This window comes from Mustelus asterias, chromosome 5 (assembly GCF_964213995.1).
Source record: "Mustelus asterias chromosome 5, sMusAst1.hap1.1, whole genome shotgun sequence".
Lineage (NCBI taxonomy): Eukaryota > Metazoa > Chordata > Chondrichthyes > Carcharhiniformes > Triakidae > Mustelus > Mustelus asterias.
The window spans coordinates 89,826,082-89,849,485 of record NC_135805.1 but is presented as its reverse complement, the minus strand read 5'-3'; the positions used below and the strand labels follow the sequence as shown (position 1 = coordinate 89,849,485).

The 23,404-nt window shown below is 43.2% G+C and overlaps 1 protein-coding gene across 13 annotated transcripts in view; it reads right to left on the bottom strand.

The window, feature by feature from the left end:
• Positions 1-23,404, bottom strand: part of dnmt3aa (DNA (cytosine-5-)-methyltransferase 3 alpha a) — a 516,733-nt gene that overhangs the window by 324,574 nt on the left and 168,755 nt on the right. For all 13 annotated transcript variants that reach the window (XR_013497772.1, XR_013497773.1, XM_078213021.1 and 10 more), the window contains one exon: positions 22,693-23,071. Coding sequence is in view for 11 of the 13 variants with exons in the window: in XM_078213021.1 (XP_078069147.1) it covers positions 22,693-23,071 (379 nt within the window). In the remaining 2 variants the exon portion in view is untranslated. The remainder of the gene's footprint in view (positions 1-22,692; positions 23,072-23,404) is intronic.

Genomic DNA, 23,404 nt, shown 5'->3' with positions numbered 1-23,404 from the left:
CCGCTGCCTTTCCAGCGAAAACAATCCCAAATCCCTCAGCCTCTCCTCATAGGATCTCCCCTCCATACCAGGCAACATCCTGGTAAACCTCCTCTGCACCCTCTCCAAAGCCTCCACATCCTTCCTGTAATGTGGGGACCAGAACTGCACACAGTACTCCAAGTGCGGCCGCACCAGAGTTGTGTACAGTTGCAACATAACGCTACGACTCCTAAATTCAATCCCCCTACCAATAAACGCCAAGACACCATATGCCTTCTTAACAACCTTATCTACTTGATTCCCAACTTTCAGGGATCTATGCACACATACACCTAGATCCCTCTGCTCCTCCACACTATTCAAAGTCCTCCCGTTAGCCCTATACTCAACACATCTGTTATTCCTACCAAAGTGAATTACCTCACACTTCTCCGCATTAAACTCCATCCGCCACCTCTCGGCCCAACTTTGCAACCTGTCTAAGTCTTCCTGCAAACTACGACACCCTTCCTCACTGTCTACCACACCACCGACTTTGGTGTCATCAGCAAATTTGCTAATCCACCCAACTATACCCTCATCCAGATCATTAATAAATATTACAAACAGCAGTGGCCCCAAAACAGATCCCTGAGGTACACCACTTGTAACCGCACTCCATGATGAATATTTACTATCAACCACCACCCTCTGTTTCCTATCCGCTAGCCAATTCCTGATCCAATTTCCTAGATCACCCCCAATCCCATACATCTGCATTTTCTGCAGAAGCCTACCATGGTGAACCTTATCAAACGCCTTACTAAAATCCATATATACCACGTCCACTGCCTTGCCCCCATCCACCTCCTTGGTCACTTTCTCAAAAAACTCAATAAGGTTAGTAAGGCACGACCTACCTGCCACAAAACCATGCTGACTATCACCTATCAATTCATTACTCTCCAAATAACTATAAATCCTATCCCTTATAATTTTTTCCAACATCTTGCCGACAACAGAAGTGAGACTCACCGGTCTATAATTCCCGGGGAAGTCTCTGTTCCCCTTCTTAAACAATGGGACAACATTCGCTAACCTCCAATCTTCTGGTACTATACCAGAGGCCAACGACGACCTGAAGATCAGAGCCAGAGGCTCTGCAATCACTTCTCTTGCCTCCCAGAGAATCCTTGGATAAATCCCATCCGGACCAGGGGTTTTATCTATTTTCAGACCCTCCAGAATATCCTGCACATCCTCCTTATCAACTGTAATACTGTCTATTCTACTCCCTTGCAACCCAGTGTCCTCCTCAGCTATATTCATGTCCCCTTGCGTGAACACCGAAGAGAAATATTGGTTCAATGCTTCACCAATCTCCTCCGGTTCCACACATAACTTCCCTCTGCCATCTATAACTGGCCCTAAACTTGCCCTAACCAACCTTCTGTTCTTGACATACCTATAGAACGCCTTAGGATTCTCTTTAACCCTATCCGCCAAAGTCTTCTCATGTCCCCTTTTAGCCCTTCTAAGCTCGCTCTTCAACTCCCTCTTAGCCAATCTAAAGCTTTCTAGTGCACTACCCGAGTGCTCACGTCTCATCCGAACATAAGCCTCCTTTTTCTTTTTAACCAACAAAGAAACTTTTTTGGTGCACCACGGTTCCCTAGCCCTACCAATTCCTCCTTGCCTGACAGGGACATACCTATCACAGACTCGCAGTAGCTGCTCCTTGAAAAAACTCCACATGTCGGACGTTCCCAGTCCCTGTAATCTCCTAGTCCAACCTATGTTTCCTAATTCTCTCCTAATAGCCTCATAATTACCCTTCCCCCAGCTAAAACCACTGGCCCGAGGTTCATGCCTATCCCTTTCCATCACTAAGGTGAACGTAACCGAATTGTGGTCACTATCACCAAAATGCACACCAACTTCCAAGTCTAGCACCTGGTCTGGCTCATTTCCCAGCACCAGATCCAATATAGCCTCACCTCTAGTTGGCCTGTCTACATACTGAGTCAAAAAACCTTCCTGCACGCTTTGAACAAAAACTGACCCCTCTAACGAGCTAGAGCTATAACAATTCCAGTCAATATTAGTCAAGTTAAAATCCCCCATAACAATTGCCCTATTACTTTCACTCCTAAGCAGGATTGACTCCGCAATCCTTTCCTCAACCTCTCTAGAACTTTTAGGAGGTCTATAAAAGACTCCCAACAGGGTGACCTCTCCTCTCCTATTTCTAATCTCCGCCCATACTACCTCAACAGATAAGTCCTCATCAAACCTCCTCTCTGACACTGTGATACAATCTCTGACCAATAATGCTACCCCTCCCCCTCTTCTACCTCCTTCCCTACTTCGACTAAAACATTTGAACCCCGGGACCTGCAGCATCCATTCCTGCCCGGGAAGTTTCATATGGATTCAAAACATTACCTCTGTTTCACTCTCTAGAGATGCTGCCAGACCTGCTGAATTTATCCAGCATTTTCTGATTTTATTTTTACAAGAATAGGTGTGTAAAATTTTAAAAGCATTGATAAAGTCTAAATAAAGCTAGTATTTTCTAAAATTAAAAAAATCTTAAGTGAAAACACAGCACTGATCTTAAGCATGAGCAACTGGTGATTTATTGCCCCTCTTCAATTGTTTTAATTTAAATTAAAGGTTGATAGAAAATTATTTTGTCTTATTGACTAGGCTGGATGGTGTGGCAGGTTAACAGAGGTCTCTTTGTCATGCCACCAGCCTACGCTCAGTGCCCACGCATGAGCTATGCCAGGTAAGAAAATAACCACCTCCTTGTTACTGGCAATTGTTCCTGGGCAGATGACAGTGCATTGGTGCTGCTCCCTCACATGAACTTACTTGCGCAAATGCTCAGATGACACCATCAACACAGCCAAATGCACGTTTGAATCCCCCTGCAGCAGACCTTGAAGCTGTGGTTCCCACTGTCACTAACATTTGAGTGTTTTGGGAAAACTTCACCTTTGCCTATTTTGTCTCTCTCTGCCTTTGACTGCCTGCCAACATCTTCCACTCTAAAGTAACTGAGTGTGAGTCAAATCCACAGCCTAAAATGTATTATATAAATCTATAACTTTCTATTATATCATTAAAACTAATAAAATCAGCCATTTAACTTTCAAACCCTGGCCCTTTCTTGCCAAAGCCATTCCAATACAGGTCCAAATTAAATCCTCACTTCTAGTTGTCTTGCTGAGTATGGAAGTCACCTCAAGAAACAATGCATGCATTGGCATTTCATCTGAGTCGTCATGAGAGATGGATAGCACCAGAGCTCAGAAGGCATCCAGGCTGATTTTAAAATGTAGTGCAGTCACTATGCTCAAACACTAAGTGTGTAAATATAGACAGGATTTTATGCTTCAATATGAAAATCTTCCCCAAGATCAGTGAATTTAATTATCAGGGAAGAAAGGCGAATGACATAGACAGTCTAAAGGTGTTTGAGAAGCAATATATGTTTGCAGGAAGGGAATGCATTGATTGTTGTGGTGCATTAAAGAACAATGGGCATGATGGATCTCATTGCTTTTTCCAGTTACCAACACCAAGTACATATAGATATATGAATTAGGAGCAGGAAACGGTCACTCGGCCCCTTGAGCCTGCTCCACCATTCAATGAGATCACGGCCGATGGCAGCAACCTCAACTCCAAACTATCAGTAACCCCCCACAGCTTGCCTCCTGGACTTGCAGAATCTCACTGGCTGTCCTGTCTGGAGACAATACACATCTCTTTAACCTGTGCTTAATGCTCCCTCCACTCACATTGTCTGTATCTTTAAGACCTGGTTGGCTGTAGAGATTTGCATTCTAATCAGTATTCTGTAACTTGATTTTGTATCTCTGTGCCCTGTTTGAGAGCAGATTTCCACTCCATCTGACGAAGGAGCAGCGCTCCGAAAGCTAATGACATTTGCTACCAAATAAACCTGTTGGACTTTAACCTGGTGTTGTTAAAACTCTTACAACATTAATTAACGCAGGAAGATATCTGCTTCCATTGACTTTGTAAGAAATATTCCAAGTTGAGAGATGTTGCTTTCATTTTGTTATTACTGACAGATGTTTAGAAGTAAAAAAAGAACAAATGTATTGTAAATGTATAAACAGCTTTCAGCAAAGTGGCCAGATGAAAAAATGGGACTGGTTTTAATTTTTGGAATATAGCACTCGAGCAACATATCATCATTTTCAGACCAATACCACACCATTTACTGCAGCCAGAGGCAGTTGAAATTGGTTCCTGTAAATATAAACATTTAGTTATGTAGTGGTATTCTCATTGTGGCACTCTGTAAATCAATAACACAAGAAATATAGCTGAATAAAAAGCTTAACAGCTTTTTAAACATTCAGTCAGCCAGATAAGAAGGAAATGCAAAGTTCAAACACCACCTCAAATCAACGAGAAAAGAACTGTTTTTTGGCAAATATAATTAGCAGTGAGGAGTGTCTGGTTCTCAGTGCATACCTGTCTACAGTGCTGGGACAACCTTAGTGAAGTAATGGTAATACAAAGAAGCTGACTTTACCATTGTTTCACTCAGATAATGCCACCTCAATTGACCAGAAAGTAGTGCTCAACAGGTAGCTTATTTTTCTGCAGGCTCTAAATGATAAACCTACAACCCTGAGCAATTGATAAAGAACAGAGATGGCGAGGGAACAAAAATGAAGGTAGGGCGAGCCGAAGTATTTAATTTGTTTAAAATTTGAAGCTATTTCCAAACATTTTATTGACCATATAGGCTTATTATTAGAATAATAATTTTACTGATGTTTGAGTACTTTTATTACTATATTAATCATCACATAGCGCTATAATCTGAGTTGACATGTCTCTTTAAAGACTGCTTAGGTCACGTATGTAGCACATTTACCATCACTGCCGGCATAAAAGGCAGCTCAATTTTCCACTGGCGGCTTCAGGCAGGTATCTACTCGGATAGGCAAAGGAACACATGCCTGTTTCAAGCATGTGTCCTGGATGTCTTTTCATCTGCTTTCACTAATATGGTGAGTAGTACACTTACGACATGTAACAATTTCACCAGACATACTGGTTACTTAAGTGTTAGGTTTGTACCTGGAAATTAGTCTGTCATTTTATTTGATGAAATGAAACCATTTACAATACTTTCAATGCATTCTATAGTCACAAAGTAAAACTAGCTCACAATCACATTCGTTGCTGTGCTGACTTTAGAGGCCAGCAGAGGATTATTGGATTAATAGTACACTGAATTAGCGACTTAACTGCATGAATTAACTTCAGTTTTCTGATAACCCAAAATCTATCATTCTTTTATTTGATGGAAGTAATGAGTCAGTTGTCCCAAAGTAGATTCAACATATGTGGTTCTCTGTCAAAACTAAAAGATAAAGCAAACAGCAGCTTTGCAAATGTTAAATCAGGCGAGAGCTCAGGTCTCTACTCACTAGGACTGACTGCAGCAGATTTCATGGCCTTCACCTTCAAGATCAGGAATGAGTGCTACCACCATGGTTCCCGTTTGGCCATAGCTGATATGCACCTTAAAACTAATCATCGGGATGCATTATTTTATTATTTTCTTCCTATACCACTTTTCTATGGTTCTATTACTAAGCTACAGGGCTACGGGCCGGGTGCAGAAAGCTGGGATTAGAAAGGGCATCCGAGTGTCCTCGGGTTGCCATGGACAAGATGGGCTGAATGGCCTCCTATTTCTATGGTTCTACTCACAAATTCATGATAATAATAGTCCTTTCTGTCTAGGTATGGTGTAAGTTCACTGCATGCATCAATAATTCTAGTCACATTAGGAAGTCAACAATTATGAAAAGCTTGCTGTCTGTGCAGCTGTTAATATTGATTGTTGATGAACTAATAAGAGCAAATTTGGTGATAGCCCCAGGATGGAATAATTAAATAAATTTGAACCAAGATGGCATATTCTTATTTTCTTAAGGTTCCAAAAGAGAGATCCTATACATCCTTGAAAGATGACTAAAACGTTTGGTGGAAAAATTACATTCAGAATAATTTGGACCTTGATGCTAATTTTCATTTTGCTCTTTGATACTTGTTCTATCATCCTTCACATGTACTTCAAACTTTATATCTGCAAACTTCCCTGTGCATTCTTTAATCTTAAACAATCGGTTTTGCAGCTGCACAGTGGATTTAATAAAACACTTGTTCTAATGTTCTAATTTTTGTTTCCAAGCACCAAAACAAAATGTGTCTCCAATAAAATGAAAACCTCAAAACTTCCTGTCAATATCTTTCAGGGGAAGTGAAAGAATCAGCATTTTTTCTGAAAACCATTATTAGATAATCTTATGGAACATTTAGCTCTGAAAGCCGCAATCGCGATACATTCTTATGTGTACATCTAATTCGTTGTGTCTGAAGTCCAGTGAATCACACCAGTTGGCTACCAGCATTTTGCTTTCACTCACCCGTATCTACATAAAGTCACTTCCAGATACCATGGGCACTTGACTACTGGACTGGATCAAGTGTTATGCGTATTGTCCTATATTGAAGAATGCAACATTTTTGTGTTTAAATTAGATGCAATGGATTAAATTGTGCACATTTCTTGGGCAATAGATGTGCCCTGAAAACTCCAAAATGGCATCCAGTATGCACATGCGTACTTTCACTATGAGTTGCTCTGCATGCCATATTGGCGAGAGTGTTAGTAAGCGAAATGTGTTGAGTAGGCAGATCATGACATCAGTCAGTATTCAATGCTGATTTACACCAACATTGCCATTTTGAAACTCAATGCTCCAGCTGATATCTCTCAACTTTTCATGGCTGAACACGCATTCACCATCACTATTTGAAGGGATCACCAGCAACTTTGGAACTAAATATTCCAGGATACCTAACTTTTAGAAGATATAGGCAAAATGGAGAAGGAGAAGGGATAGGCTTGTTACTAAAGGATGGGATAAAGACACTTGATAGAAAGCATCTTGGTTCAAAAATAAAGAAGTAGAATTAGTCTGAGTGGAGCAAAGAAACAGCAGAGGGCAGAAAACATTGGTGTAAGTTGTTTATAAGCCTGTAGTCAGTTGTTATAGTGAAGGGCAGAGCATAAAACGGGAAACTGGAGGCTACTGTAATAAGAATAAAATGAGTTCTTAAAATTAATTTATACTGGACAAAACAAATTTGCAATAACAATGAGGATGAAATGTTCATGGAATGTATACAAAATAGTTTACTGGATCAGGGAAGCTGAGGAACCAACTAAGGAACAGATTATTTTAGATTTAGTATTGTGCAGTGAGAAGAAGTTAATTAATAACCTTGTAGTAAAGGAGCATCTTGGCAAGAGTGGCTATAATGTATTAGAATTTCACTTTGCCTTTGAGTAATCCTGTTGATATTTTCTAAGTGTTCTGTCATCATATCCTTTATAATAGGCTCGAGCATTTTCCCTACTACTAATGTTAGGCTAACTGGTCTGTAATTCCCTGTTTTCTCCCTTTCTCCTTTTTTAAATAGTAGGATTACATTAGCCACCCTCCAATCTGCTAGCACTGTTCCAGAATCTACAGAATTTTGGAAGATTACAACCAGTGCATCCACTATTTCCATAGCCACCCTCCTTTAGTACCCTGGGATGTAGATTATCATGCCCTAGGGAATCAGTGCCTTTCAACTTCATTAATTTCTCCAGTGCTTTTTTTTAGTAATCCTAATTTCCTTAAATTCGTCCTTCTCACTAGAGCCTTGGTTGCTTAGCTTAGGTGGAGCTAAGGTCAAAGATCTACCATGATCTTGCTAAATGGTGCAGTAGGCTTAAAGAGTCAAATGGCCTACACCAATCCCTATTACCTATGCTCTACTTAAAGGTTAACGTGTTCAATTGTTTGCATAGTTGTTTGAAGTTACAAAGATCTACAGGGCTTGCTGTGGAAAGTGTGAAGGAGGCTTTGCTGATTTCAAGCTTTCTGCACAAACCTGGTCCCTGACATGGGAAGAAGACTCACAACACCAGGTTAAAGTCCAACAGGTTTATTTGGTAGCAAAAGCCACTAGCTTTTGGAGCACTCGCTGCTCCTTCATCAGGTGAGTGGGAGTTCTGTTCACAAACAGGGCATATAAAGACACAAATTCAATTTACAAAATAATGGTTGAATGCAAGTCTTTACAGGTAATCAAGTCTTAAAGGTACAGACAATGTGAGTGGAGAGAGCGTTAAGCACAGGTTAAAGAGATGTGTGTTGTCTCCTGACAGGATAGTTAGTGAGATTTTGCAAGCCCAGGCAAGTCGTGGGGGTTACAGATAGTGTGACATGAACCCAACAGCCCGGTTGAGGCTGTCCTCATGTGTGCGGAACTTGGCTCTCAGTCTCTGCTCAGCGACTCTGCGTTGTTGTGTGTCATGAAGGCCGCCTTGGAGAACACTTACCCGAAGATCAGAGGCCGAATGCCCATGACCGCTGAAGTGTTCCCCAACAGGAAGAGAACACTCTTGCCTGGTGATTATCGAGTGGCGTTCATTCATCCGTTGTCGTAGTGTCTGTATGGTCTCCCCAATGTACCATGCCTCAGGACATCCTTTCCTGCAGCGTATCAGGTAGACAGCGTTGGCCAAGTTGCAAGAGTATGTACCGTGTACCTGGCAGATGGTGTTCTCACGTGAGATGATGGCATCCGTGTCGATGATCCGGCACGTCTTGCAGAGGTTTTTGTGGCAGGGTTGTGTGGTGTTGTGGTCACTGTTCTCCTGAAAGCTGGGTAGTTTGAACAACGGGGAACACTACAGACAGTTACCTGCAGATCCGACCAAAGAACACACCCGTCAACTCAACAGACTGATCAAGACATTTGATCCGGACCTGCAGAGCTCCCTCCGTGCTCTCATCCCACGTATCCCCACGTTGGAGATCTCTACTGCCTCCCGAAGATACACAAAGCAAACACACCCGGCCATCCTATCGTATCGGGCAATGGGATCCTGTGCGAGAACCTCTCCGGCTATGTCGAGGGCATCCTGAAACCCATTGTACAAAGAACCCCCAGCTTTTGTCGCGACACTACGGACTTCCTACAGAAATTCAGCACACATGGAGCAGTTGAACCAGGAGCACTCCTCGTCACAATGGATGTCTCGGCACTCTACACCAGCATCCCCCACGATGATGGCATTGCTGCAACTGCCTCAGTACTGAACGCCGACAACTACCAGTCTCCAGATGCAATTTTACAACTCATCCGCTTCATCCTGGACCACAATATCTTCACCTTCAACAACCAGTTCTTCATCTCCATCAAGGACGGTCACCTCAGCACTTCACTGTACCACAAGCCCACGGATAACCTCACGATGCTCCACTTCTCCAGCTTCCACCCTAAACATGCTAAAGAAGCCATCCCTTATGGACAAGCCCTCCATATACACAGGATCTGCTCAGATGAGGAGGATCGCAACAGACACCTCCAGACGCTGCAAGATGCCCTCATAAGAACAGGATATGGCGCTTGACTCATCGATCGACAGTTCCGACGCGCCACAGTGAAAAACCGCACCGACCTCCTCAGAAGACAAACACGGGACATGATGGACAGAGTACCCTTCGTCATCCAGTATTTCCCCGGAGCAGAGAAGCTACGACATCTTCTCCGGAGCCTTCAACATGTCATTGATGAAGATGAACATCTCGCCAAGGCCATCCCCACACCTCCACTTCTTGCCTTCAAACAACCACACAACCTCAAACAGACCATTGTCCGCAGCAAACTACCCAGCTTTCAGGAGAACAGTGACCACGACACCACACAACCCTGCCACAGCAACCTGTGCAAGACGTGCCGGACCATCGACACAGATGCTATCATCTCACGAGGGAACACCATCCACCAGGTACACGGTACATACTCTTGCAACCTGGCCAACATTGTCTACCTGATACGCTGCAGGAAAGGATGTCCTGAGGCATGGTACATTGGGGAGACCATGCAGACGCTACGACAACGGATGAATGAACACTGTTCGACAATCACCAGGCAAGAGTGTTCTCTTCCTGTTGGGGAACACTTCAGGGGTCACGGGCATTCGGCCTCTGATCTTCGGGTAAGCGTTTTCCAAGGCGGCCTTCATGACACACAACGCAGAGTCGCTAAGCAGAGACTGAGAGCCAAGTTCCGCACACATGATGACGGCCTCAACCGGGATCTTGGGTTCATGTCACACTATCTGTAACCCCCACGACTTGCCTGGGCTTGCAAAATTTCACTAACTATCCTGTCTGGAGACAATATACATCTCTTTAACCTGTGCTTAACGCTCTCTCCACTCACATTGTCTGTACCTTTAAGACTTGATTACCTGTAAAGACTCGCATTCAACCATTATTTTGTAAATTGAGTTTGTGTCTTTATATGCCCTGTTTATGAACAGAACTCCCACTTACCTGACGAAGGGGCAGCGAGTGCTCCGAAATCTAGTGGCTTTTGCTACCAAATAAACCTGTTGGACTTTAACCTGGTGTTGTGAGATTTCTTACTGTGTTTACCCCAGTCCAACGCCGGCATCTCCACACCCTGACATGGGTGCAGCAGTAGGTATTCCTCTTGGAATACAGTAGGACTAGCAAATGCCATGAGCAGGGTGAACTGCTGAAAGAAGATGAAGGAGAAAAAGGGAAGAAGGGGGCCATTTGCACCTAGGGTATCAAAGATAAATTCTCCCATGCTGAATGTGTGTTCAGCCAAACATGTTTAAGAGAGAGGTTAGGAGGTGCAGTTGCTGGAGAGACTGGACTCTAAAATGGCAGCTCTGGCTTCAATCAGCATTTCATGCTAAGGCACAATGTGTGAGATATCTATGCTTCAGTAAGAATATCCTCACTGTAATTTGTCCTGCTGCAGCCAAAGCTACAACTTCGGAGTGAGGAAAGCTCTTTGCAAGGCTCTATGTCAAGTTGGTGCCTGGACTTCTCCTTGCTCCTTCACACTGACTGCTGGCTTTCTGGAAGACTTATCAATGTACACCAGCTTAATTCTGTTGGTTGCCCCATTAAAGTGTTCTTTTGACTCTTCTGCAGTAAAACCCATGTGTGACCTCTGCCTCCATTGAGCGAGCATCTGTGCTATCCTTGCCTGGTAGCAAACCACTCCACATCCAGTGTTTGCTCATGTGCAGATCTAGCTATGTTATCCTCTAAACTTTCTGCAGTGCCAGTATCTGGGCTGGTGGATCTGGGTATGAAAATGAATGATGGGGCATTTTCACCATGACTGTCGTTTTGTTGTTCCTTCACTGCATGGCCAGGTAGCACATCTTGATTATTTGAAAGCAAAAAAGGCAGAAGGTTAAAGTGACATATAAGGAGGCAAAGAATATAAAAGGTGTATTTTTGTACCATCTGCGATTTATAAAGCAGAAGAGAGTCTGAGATAAAGGGGGCATTGAGATTTGAGGAGCAAAGTTAATGAAATACCATCATCTTATTTGGCTTCAGCCCCCATTGCTGGCTACAACCTAGAAACGGGTTGACCCATAATGGTTAGCATTGTCCCCTTCATGGGACGTATGACCTGCTGATTCCATTCAATTATCCTGCTGCCTCTGGTTGTGCACCACCATGACCTGCAAGAGTGAGGGAAGTGCGTCAGTGAGTGTCATGCAATCTGTTAGATGGATGTGATGGCCATGTTGAATAGCTGGCAGTGTGAAAGCTGTGAGGTGTGGGTCTGAGATTTGAGGCTAGGTTTGTGAGGGAGGAGAAGTGCAGGAATGTCAGGTATCAGTCCTAATTGCTAGAGATTACTGATGGGTAAGTGATGGAGGTATAAAGAATTAAGCAGTGTGTGAGGCTCATGGTGCAGTTTGGTAGAATATGGCATTTGTAGATACATTCACTGATCATGACCACTCTTGTGACACCTGGCATTGACCTCCATGCTATATGCTCCCAATACTTTCAGAACATGTGTTTGGAAGGTCTACATGGTGCAGATACAGACCATATAATTTCCACTTTTTTCCACCAAGAACTCCAGTGCAGAAATCTTTGGAGCCTGCTCTCACCCATGTCCTGCCATTTTCCAATGTTTCCTGTAGCCACCCCTATTGTTGAGTCCCGGAATTTTGGGTACATCACTCAATAGGGCAATTTTTACAGTGTCTTTCCTTCTGATATTTTCCAGCATTTAAAATTTTGAAATGATCTACACCAGAAACATAATCTGTATTTTCTTTTATGATGCCAATGGACATGTTGTGTATTTCCAACATTTTCATTTTTATTTCAGAATTCAATTTTTTCTCTCCTTTTATGTTTTTGGTACAACATCTGACAAATGTGAACAAAATATGTTAGTTTTAGAAAGAAGAAAAGGCCATTAGGGCCAACAATACCTTTCTCTTAAATCAATATCACCTCGCCTGCTTTTCAGCCAATACTTCAATCTCTCCAGAAACACATTCGGGGCATATTTGAAAGGGTAGATGGGAGAAAAGGTTGATTCCAAAGTGAGAGAAAATTGGACAGAAAAAAACCTAAACAGAGGTGGGCAAGACAGGTAAGAAATTGAGTTTTTGAAAGGCAATAAAAATTAGGCACCTTCTATAATAGGTGACCAATCTGCAATATTAGTTTTACATCTAGCTGACAAGTTGAAAGTCCAACCAATTATCTTTGAAAAGTCACATCAGTGAACTTACAGAATAAGCCTTAATGTGGATTCAAAAAGATGCGCATTTAGATTTTGTAAAGTATGGAACAGTAAATCAGTCAGTGGGTATCGCTCACTCTCATAGTATCCGCCTTACACTGTTCAATGGTTTATCTTCCAATAACCCACCAATTTGTCCCATGTATATTCTACTGGCACTACAACAATATTCCTCTTCCCAACCTTGCGGAAACAATACAAATTAACATTGCATGAATGATGACAACTTTCCTCAGAAGAATTTTTGAATCATCACAAAAGACTTCAATGGAGTTCAAAATATTTTTAAACAAGTTTATTAGAAATCATTAAAGGCAATGTGTATCAAAAATTCAAGCATTTTTGAGTAATCTTTAGACATAAACAGAGCTTACTTTTTATGCTAACCATACATTGGTAAAAATGTAAAACATTCAGGGCAAAATGGTCTTTCAACTTCTAATCTGGTTGTCCAGCTCTGACAAACCAAAACCTTTGTATTTTGTATCTTCGCTAACAACTCTTTTGCAAAAAATAGTTTAAAGATTAAACTTGCAGGAATGAATCCAGAGACTATCCCATAGTAAAATGATTCTGGTGTTATATATTAAAGCCTGAAATGATGCAGAGAAGAAGACTTTCTAATATGTCGAAGATGTGAAAAGTATGACAGATATTTTTGGAAAAACTTTCTTATTCACTCACACACGACATACAGATTTAGACCCAAATCTTGCTCTGTGAGAATAGTTTGATTTTCCAATGAACTTTCCTTTCCTAAGTTGGAACATATCCATTGGCACATTCTGTAATAAGCACTGCCAGTGCCAGTTTATTCTAGTGAATGAACTACAGCTCCAAGTGTGGTTTCCTGTGGTTGGTGTTAATATCTGGAGACCGCCCCATCCTCATACAGGAATTAACCTGCACCACTGTACTGTCTCTATTAAACGGCATCTACAGTTAACTGGAATTGATGGACCATGGGCATATCATACTGAATTTTTACTCGTCTTTCAAGCATATTGTGGTGTACTTAGCATCTCTGTTTGAGGTGTAAGAATCTCAGCATAAGTTATTGTAATATATCTCTCTATTATATATAGGCCAGGATTCTGCCAGCCTGCTGTGCTGCTCAAGTAGTGCAACAGGCCGGGAGTGATCAGCAATGGGCCTGTAGTGGATCTTGCAACCGGACACCGATCGAGGGGAGGGGAGGGGTGGTGGTGTTGATGGGTGGGTGAGGGGGGTGGGGGGGGTTTGTGAAACAGTCAGAGGGACCAGCAATCAGGGGGCTGGCGATGGCCTGGGGAGGGGGGTCAATGCACATGCGCCGATCTCTCCACTGACAGATTGACACATGCACAGTGGCCCCCTCAGCACTATGCTGCTAGCATCTTGGGCGGGATGAGGACCTGCCCCGCCTCTCTTACCGGCGTGAATCCCCCTGCGGCACTCAGATTCATGAAACTAAGTATGCCCAAAAAAAACAGGTGGGAAAATCTTCCATTCGGCATTTAGTTTTTTTTGTGGGAGAGGAAATCCTGGCCATAGACTTTTAGAACTGACAGCGAAACGTAGCAAGTTACCCATTTGTTGCCTGGTGTATTATATTGTTGTTGAAAGATAATTATTAACCCACTGGGCATTAAAGTTTCACTGATATACTTTTTAGTTCTTTGGACACTTGGTTTGATTGTGGAAATGAATTTTCCGTACGGAGTTCAAGTGAAAAGTTTTCAGACAAGGTCTGAATCATAATCCAATTCATTATTAGTATAACATTTCATCATTATTTTCTTCCTGTTCTCCTTTCTCTCATTTTCTGACATCTGAATTTTGCAATCTGTTAACTGAGATTTAATAATGTGCATTGTGCATTTTAGCAAACCTTTCAGCCGGAATGTTCTCTCTGAGGTTCTTTGCGTGATTGTTGTGAAACATCAACTTTGAAAGAAGATTTTCATGGTTTAATAACAGAATTCAAATTATAATGAGCCTTAATTTTCAAATCAATTCGTCAAAAAATTGCTGCAGACTACCTATCAGAACAAGTGCAAGACTTGTGGCTATCTGCAGGTATCCAGAGCACGGGTCGCTGTGCCACAAAAAGAGAAGCGTCTAAAACTGTGTCAATTATATTGTTGCAGTACAAATTCTTGTGACAGGTTTATGCAATTACTGTCATAAACATGGCACAAAATCAGTAGCATAGCATTATCACAAATCATTCCTCTGAAAATGGTATTCATGTCACGCTTCCTTTCAGATCCTTCAAACATGTGCATGTGAGTGCTTTTTCTGATCCAGATATGGTGGCACAGTGGCACTGCTGCCTCACAGCACCAGGGACCCGGGTTCGATTCCCGGCTTGGGTCACAGTCTGAGCGGAGACGACGGGCCTGATTTTACCAAAACTTCGCACCCGTTTTTGGTTGCGAAATCGCAGTAAAGTTGGGCGTCGGGCCTATAACCGCGATCTGCACCCGATTCCGAGCAGATCGTGGCTTTACCAACACCCGATTCGGGTATGGGTCCGGCCTGCGCCTGAATTGGGCGGCCTGACGATTTAAATGCATTAGCATGCATTTAAATCAACTTAATGAACCGCGCGCCGAACTCTACCACCAAATCCCACTTTACCGTCTTCTGGCCCGATCCGGATCCGCACTTTTAACGACCTGGTAAATAAAAGCCTGAAGTTGTCGCTGCAGCTTCCGAAGAGCGGGCTCAGAGCCTGCAATGGCTCTCTGACCCAGGTCATCCTCTGGTCGGGGGGGGGGAGGTCCGCTGCCAGTCTGCGGCCGATCGGTGGGGAGGGAGGGGGCAGGGGGGTCCGCCGCCACTCTGCGGGCGATCGCTCCTCCCCACCGGAGGAACGAATCCCTCCTGCCGGAGTGGACGTGCGGTCATGGCATCCCACAAAACCTTCAGGATAAAGCGATTCCTCGCTAAGAAGATGAAGCAAAACCGGCCGATTCCACAGTGGATCGGCATGAAAACCGGCTACAAGATCAGTACAAGTCCAAGAGGAGACACTGGAGAAGGACCAAGCTGGGCCTGTAAAGGGATACACCATCACTGGTACACTACCAGCCACAGCCATCTCTCCTGCTCTCTTGCCCCTGCAGGGAAGAGTAATCTGTGGCTGGTAGTGTACCAGTGATGGTGTATCCCTTTACAGGCCCAGCTTGGTCCTTCTCCAGCGTCTCCTCTTGGACTTGTACTGATCTTGTAGCCGGTTTTCATGCGGATCCACTGTGGAATCGGCCGGTTCCGCTTCATCTTCTTAGCGAGGAATCGCTTCATCTTGAAGGTTTTGTGGGATGCCATGACCGCACGTCCACTCCAGCAGGAGGGATTCGTTCCTCCGGTGGGGAGGAGGGATCGCCTGCAGAGTGGCGGCGGACCCCCCATTGCCACCTCCCTCCCCACTGATCGGCCGCAAACTGGCAGTGGACCCCCCCCCGACCAGAGGATGATCGTCAGAGAGCCGCTCTCTCCGCTTTCTGCTTTTTTTTTCTTTCGCGCCTGGGCGCGCTGTCAGATTTTTTTCGAACTGCGCATGCGCAGTTCAGAGCTCCAATCGGTCCGCCAGCGCTAAGCCCCGTCCACAGCGCGGATCGGACCGGAGCCAGCAAAACGCGTATGGGCGCGCTGCAAAGAGGATTCCAGCCTCGGATCTATTTGACGCCCAGATTCGGCACTTAGACTCAAAATGGTAAAATCAGGCCCTACATGTTCTCTCCAAGTCCACATTGGGTTCCTCCGGGTGCTCTGGTTTGTTCCCACAGTCCAAAAGACGTGCTGGTTAAGTGCATTGGCCATGCTAAATTCTCCCTCAGTGTACCTGAACAGGCGCCAGAGTGTGGCGACTCGGGGATTTTCACAGTAACTTCATTGCAGTGTTAATGTAAGCCTACTTGTGACACTAATAAATAAATAGAATCAAGTTTAGTCGTCGGAGCTGGCGCTATGATGACAATCTGCTCGTGTCTCTACTCAGTAGTGGTCACTATGGTGTTTTCCCAAATTAAGGTAAATGTAATATATCAGGTACAAGAAGGATGGCATTAACCTGAGCTTATTTACAGCACTCTCATATTAAATTGCTGCTCGCTGCCCTCATGAAGACGAGCACACTTCCTCCACTAAAGCCAAACCTCTGACCACTACTGGTGAAAGAAGAGGTTCAAACTAAAAAGATTGGAGCTCACGTTGTCCCTTATTTAGGGCAGACAGAATTCTGACGTTACTGGAAGTATGCCAAGAGATAAAATTTTCCTTTTGTGGTATTATAACCTAAAGTCTTTGCAAATTGGGGGCGGCACGGTGGCACAGTGGTTAGCACTGCTGCCTCACAGCACCAGGGACCTAGGTTCAGTTCCCAGCTTGGGTCACTGTCTGTGTGGAGTTTGCATGTTCTCCCCGTGTCTACGTGGGTTTCCTCCGGGGTGCTCCGGTTTCCTCCCACAGTCCGAAAGACATGCTGGTTAGGTTCACTGACCCGAACAGGCGCCGGAATGTGGCGACTAGGGAAATTTCACAGTAACTTCATTGCAGTGTTAATGTAAGCCTTACTTGTGATTCATAAATAAATAAACTTAAAGTTTTCTTTATACTTAACAGCACTTATTTCTGAAAGAGGATCAGTTCATTTCATACAGCTGATAGCTGCACAATAGTTCACAACGTCCTGCAAAGTGTCTTAGTTTAGCTTATCTATTGTCATTTGCCCACAAAGTGAGAATAAGCTCAAGGCTTTGTTAGGAAAATCTAATTTCTGAGCGGTCAAAAATTAGAGGTATCCAAGGAATACCACAAAACTGAGACTTTAAGGAAAAGGGAGAAAAGACAAAACACCCATACATCATTTTTCAGCTATAATTATGCAGCCGTGTTTTACAGACACTGGAGATTTGAAAAACATTTCTGAAGAAATGCACTTTTCTCTTGCTTGGTTTTAGTAGATAATTTTCACTCCTACTCTTGAGAGCATTGACTCCTTGCTGGGATAGTTTCACTTGTACTCAGCAATAGTTATTTGTTCTCCAAAACCAACACATGGAGCAGGTTACCTACGAGGAGATCCACCTTCAGAATTGTGAATGTGCCAATTTGAATTAGAACCATCGAGTCCCTCCAGCGCAGAAAGAGGCCATCCGGCCCATCAAGTCTGCACTGACTCTCCGAAAGAACATCTTACCCAGGCCCTCTCCTCCGCCCCATCTCCGTAATTTAGCATGGCCAATCCACCTAACCTGCACATTTTGAGAGTGTGGGAGAAAACCGGAGCATCAGTTACATTCGGAAAATATTTCAGCACATGGCCTTTGCATGGGGTGAAGTTATCAACAGGAGGAATTTCATGACCAATGTATTTGTGATTTAGTCGAGGAGAAGGAATCTTATCAGGAATGGGAGTGTTGTACTTGCTTGGATTTTGTTTTCCTTTGGCGCGTATCAACAGAACATTACCATAGAACCATAGAAAATTACAACTCAGAAACAGGCCTTTTGGCCCTTCTTCTCTGTGCCGAACCATTTTTTGCCAGTCCCACTGACCTGCACTTGGACCATATCCCTCCACACCCCTCTCATTGTTAAAGACCAACTTGTTCCTGGTTCCATATCATGCTTGAGTTCAATAAAATGTGGAAACTTCATCTTGCCATGTTTAGGTAACACAATTAAGGTGAAACAAGGTAATTCTGCAATTACTCTCTTCCTTGCACCCAAAGTATGTAAGTAACATGTTAGTCACAAGTGGATTCCCCCAAAAGTAGGCAACTTTACCATCTGCCATCATGTACCATCATTGACTTCGATAAGTGCTCCTCTCAGCCACCTTTCAAGGGAGAAGAGACCAGGGGCATGATCTTACCGGCCATTCACGCCATGCTTCTGCAGCAGCGAGGTCAGAGAATTTGGCACCCAGCCAAATCTCCATTCACTGAAGCGGGAAGGGAAAATCCCACCAGCATGAAGACGCGTAACATTCTGGCTCAGGTTTCTCCAATCTTTCATAACATTAAAGATTGGTCTTGAGGCTATTCTCTATGCCATTTCTACTCCAGTGCTCTCTTTATGTTTTGATCACTAAACATGGACACTGGACTCAAGGTGTAATTTGAACTGAGCATACAATGGGACACAATTTTCCCATTCTGCCTGCCATGGGAATCAGAGTGGGTGAGGAGCAGACCACGGAAAGGTCCACTGACCTTGGGCGGGATTTTCTGGTTTCGGGGCGAGTGCGGCCAGAAAATCCCGCTCAATATTTAGCATTCTATTTGCTTTGTTGATTCCTGTGATTAGACATTTTAATTGCTAAGTCGATTGACAACCTAGATCGCTTGCTTTTTTCCCTTAACTAGTTCATCAGCATTTACAGAGTGTTACATTATTCATAAAGAGCTAGAAACTAATTGTTATGCAAATGTACATTTACTGCTGCACTCCAGGTGAACCTGTTGACAATTTCCAACAAGATTGAAAAATGCAAATTCAGTTCATTTGGGGTTTCACACACCCTGAAGTGCAAAGAGATTTCATTAGAAAGGGAAAACTGGCAATATCATAGAATCATAGAATCCCTACAGTGCAGAAGGAGGCTATTCAGCCCATCGAGCCTGCACCAACAACAATCCCACCCAGGCCCTATCCCTGTAACCCCACATATTTATCCTGCTAATCCCCCTGACACTAAGAGGGAATTTGGCACAGCCAATCCATCTGATCCATGCATCTTTGGGCTGTGGGAGGAAACTAGAGCACCCAGAGGAAACCCATGCAGTCACGGGGAGAACATGCAGACTCCACACAGACAGTTACCTGAGGCCAGAATTGAACCTGGGTTCCTGGTGCTATGAGACAGGAGTGCTAACCACCGTGCCACCCGTAGACACTGCCAGGACACATGTAGGCATGAGTAGGCTACCTAAATGGTTGGCCTTCAGTTAAGTCAATGGAAAGGCAGCAGGTATGATGCAATGAAACAGCAACAAAAAAAAACACACGAGGTAGACAGAAAGATGTGCAGGAGCTGTGGACGACCACGAGTTCACAGACATAAAGAAATATCCCTCTGCAGAGTGTGTGGAAAGCACAATCACTGGGAAAGATGTGTGGAACAAGGAAAGAGGATGGTAAATGAGTTATCAGAGATTGAGAAACAGGATGTATGAGATGCAAAAGAGACTAAAACATCCATACCCTGGAAGATTACGATGAATTTTAGAACACAATAGACAAAGAACCATACATGTGCACGGAATGCTGAGTTCAGATAGCAAATTAGTAAATTGCAGGTTCAATTTAACACTATATCGCAGTCGGAGAATGATTTGCTGCAGACCAATAACAAACTGTGAGAAATTCTGGAGCTTTTAAAAGGAAAATGTGAAAGACAAGACTCCAAGCAGATTGGGCACAGTAGGAAATTGCAAAGCCGGTGGAAGACAAGCACTAAGGGTGGTTGGAAGAGAAACATATGTTGCTGAATTGTTACGTACAGCCCAAGGAGAAGTACTGCCAGGACCAAGACCAGCTGCCCGCTCAGCTTCAGAAGAGGCACAACATTTCATCATCTGAGCGATACGGAGAGTCGGATCAGGGTGGGGTGGGGTGTCAGACAACAGGGAAGAGTGAGTGATCCAGGAGATGGAGGTCAGGTCAGGCAAGGTCAGGTCAAACACTTGGGGGGCGCAGAGGGGGTTGTCAGACACTGGCTGGGGTTGGGGATCAGGTAAGGAAGTGGTGGGGGGCATCCGGTTTGAGTGTTTAGATTGTGAAGGATTCCCGGGGTTCAGGGGTGTGGAAAGAGTCTCGCAGGGTCTGATCTGGATGTTTAAAATAGTTGTCCATAAGTTAGAAGGGGTTTAATGTCTTCTAACATTTTCAGAGTATTTATTAACGTAACCCTTGCTGAACCGTCCAAAGTTAGTGATTTAAATGACTTTTTCAGATAGTTCACAGCACAGTGCATTTGTCCAGGGGACGTTAGCGCTTGTGGATAATTGCCATTCAACTGGGAACTTCTGAGATGGATTTCCCAGCACATCTTTGGGGTACTCTCCAAATCCAACACTGGAGAGCCCAAAGATCACAGGCTAATGTATCAGTCCACCAGCCAGAGTGTTATAAGAAATACACTCAATGAAACCTGAGCGTTTTGAGACTAAAAGAGTGATTATTTCAAATTCTGGGGCATGAAGATACAACACAAATATAGGATTAATGTTAAGTCAGCCGCCAATGTAAACATTGCAGTACTAACTGGAAAATGGGTTTACATGACTTACTGCCCCATTCATACTGAGACTCCTGCCTTTGCCATCTTGGAAGGGTTCCACCAATGGGCAGCTGGAGCACCTGTCTGCTTGTAGTGGTAGGTTATTTGAATATACAAGTTATGTTACTAAAACATAATCATCACATTAATTGCAATTTTGGCAACAAATGGGTGCAGCATTTAGAACTTGTTAAATGGCCACAAATCTTTTTAAATTTCAGTTTAATGTAGCCAGAAGGAGCAGTAGTGTTCCTCTGGACTTCACAATAATACTATAGGCTTCTGTCATCCATTGCTCCTGGGTCAACCTGCTGTTGATTGATTCAACATTCACATCCAGCCAACCACGAGCTCAGTGGGACACTCATTCTCGGTTTGCAATATGGAGGTGTCATGCTAATGAGTCCCAAGTCTCAAAATAGCTGCGACTTTCTGCTGACCCAAATTACCTCCATGCACATTACCAATTCTTTATTCAAACTAAGACTGAATTATCTGTGACTGTGTCATCCACTTGTAAATTTTTATTTCCAGCTCATTCTTCGGTCTTTGGCTGCACCATCAGCTTTGATTACAGCTACCAGTTTTTTTTATTGTCATTCGTGCTTTCAATGGATTTCTTGACCTTTTTGTATGCCTTCTGAGTTCCCATCAGCTCATATCATAGATGTCTTGTGTAAAGAACTTGGTTAAAGATTTGTTGGCAGTCCCGGTGCGCCATGTTACTTTCCACAATACACTTGGGATGTCGCTTCCTCCAGAAAGGTCATAGTGATTGGTCAGGGGAATACTCTCTTCCTACAATGCAATGACTGTTGTCTAGTGAGTCACCACTATTCACTGAGAATTATTATTCTTCAATTTGTGTGAAGGAGATTTCCTGCACAGATTCCAAAAGTGATGGAGAACCACTAACCCAAACGCCTTCCACACTGTAAAGCAGTCAAAGATACTAGTTATTTCCTCTTGGAAAAAGTACCTTATTAAGGCAAAGAGTTAAAGGACAATGCATGACAAGTTTGCACTGGATATAAATAGATGTGTTTTTCAGATATGTAATATATTCTTCTTCCAGAAAATGTTTGACATGAATACATAGCAGCACAATTTTGTTTCTATGTAAGACAGGAATATATTTTGTATTATGCATGGTTAACAGTGAAAGCCATTTAAATCAATGGCTCTTGATGACACTGTACTACAAAAACACACTACTACGGTCCATCCCATAAATTAGCTGTAATGGTTTATCTAGAGAGTGTGCCTGATGATTGTTGGTTCTGGGATGAACAAGTACGATGAACACAAAAACTAATCCCACTTATTCATGCTAATTCTAGTAGCAACAGCACAGACGTTCGAGAGTTAGTTTTTCTAAAGATTTACTTAACTGTATAAACATTATTTTCCCAAACATTAAGCCTAACTCAGTCGCCTCAGTTCACCATGTCAGTATATTCAGGTTCAGATTTTTGCATCCACCACAACTTTGCGTTGAAAGTTTAGTGCTTGTTTTATAAACCCTGTTACATGAAACACTGAGGCAATGGGAACAGACCTTTCAATTGGAAATACTTTAATAAAAACAATCTGAGGAACCTTAAAATCTTGGGCTGTTTGTGGCTTTATAAATACTGTTTTACAGAGGGTGCATGAGCCATAACTAATTATGAGGTGTGGCCATGAACCTGAAGATAAAGGTATGTAGATTTATTTAAAAGTTTTCAAACCTTTCTCAGCAGCTTCCAATTGTCGCTTTTTGTACTTCTTTCTGAGAGTGGATGGTACCTTCTCATTTTCTCCCTTTTCAGAATCCTGTCCATCTTTTGGGGTATAACATCCATTCTCCATCTCCAAGTCTATTTCAGTTTCTCCATCCAAACTTGTGCTTTCTTCATTGGACTCCTGATCTTTCAAGTTCTGAGCTTCAGGGACAGACTTCCCACGGTCACCATTTTCAGGAACACTTCTTTCTCCAAACTGCTGTGAGTTCCCTATGTCTTGCTGGTTACTTTCCACCTTTCCATTGTGCACCTGTGATGATGACTCCTGGGAAGATTGGCACTTTGGGGCTGCCACCATTTCACTGGAAGCTTCATTGATGTCCACCTACATTGAAGAAACAGAAATGAATTAACAGCAATCAAAATTACGTAAACAAAAAGACTTGGGCTACGTCCCCCTTCTGACATTTTCTCCACAGTGTGTGGATATACTTGCATTGTATATGTTATGTATCCAAACATAACTTAAATACTGCCATGTTTCCAGATCACCAACAGAGGATGAAAGTACAAAAAGGTTACCCAGGCAACAGAGCAACAGGTTAGGTAGTGCTGCAACTCCTTCAGTGTATTCCAGCAACCATTTTCACATAATTCTTTTTGCTTCCAATGCAGAACGTACTCACATAGAAAATTCATGAAGAGGTAATTAGGAGGT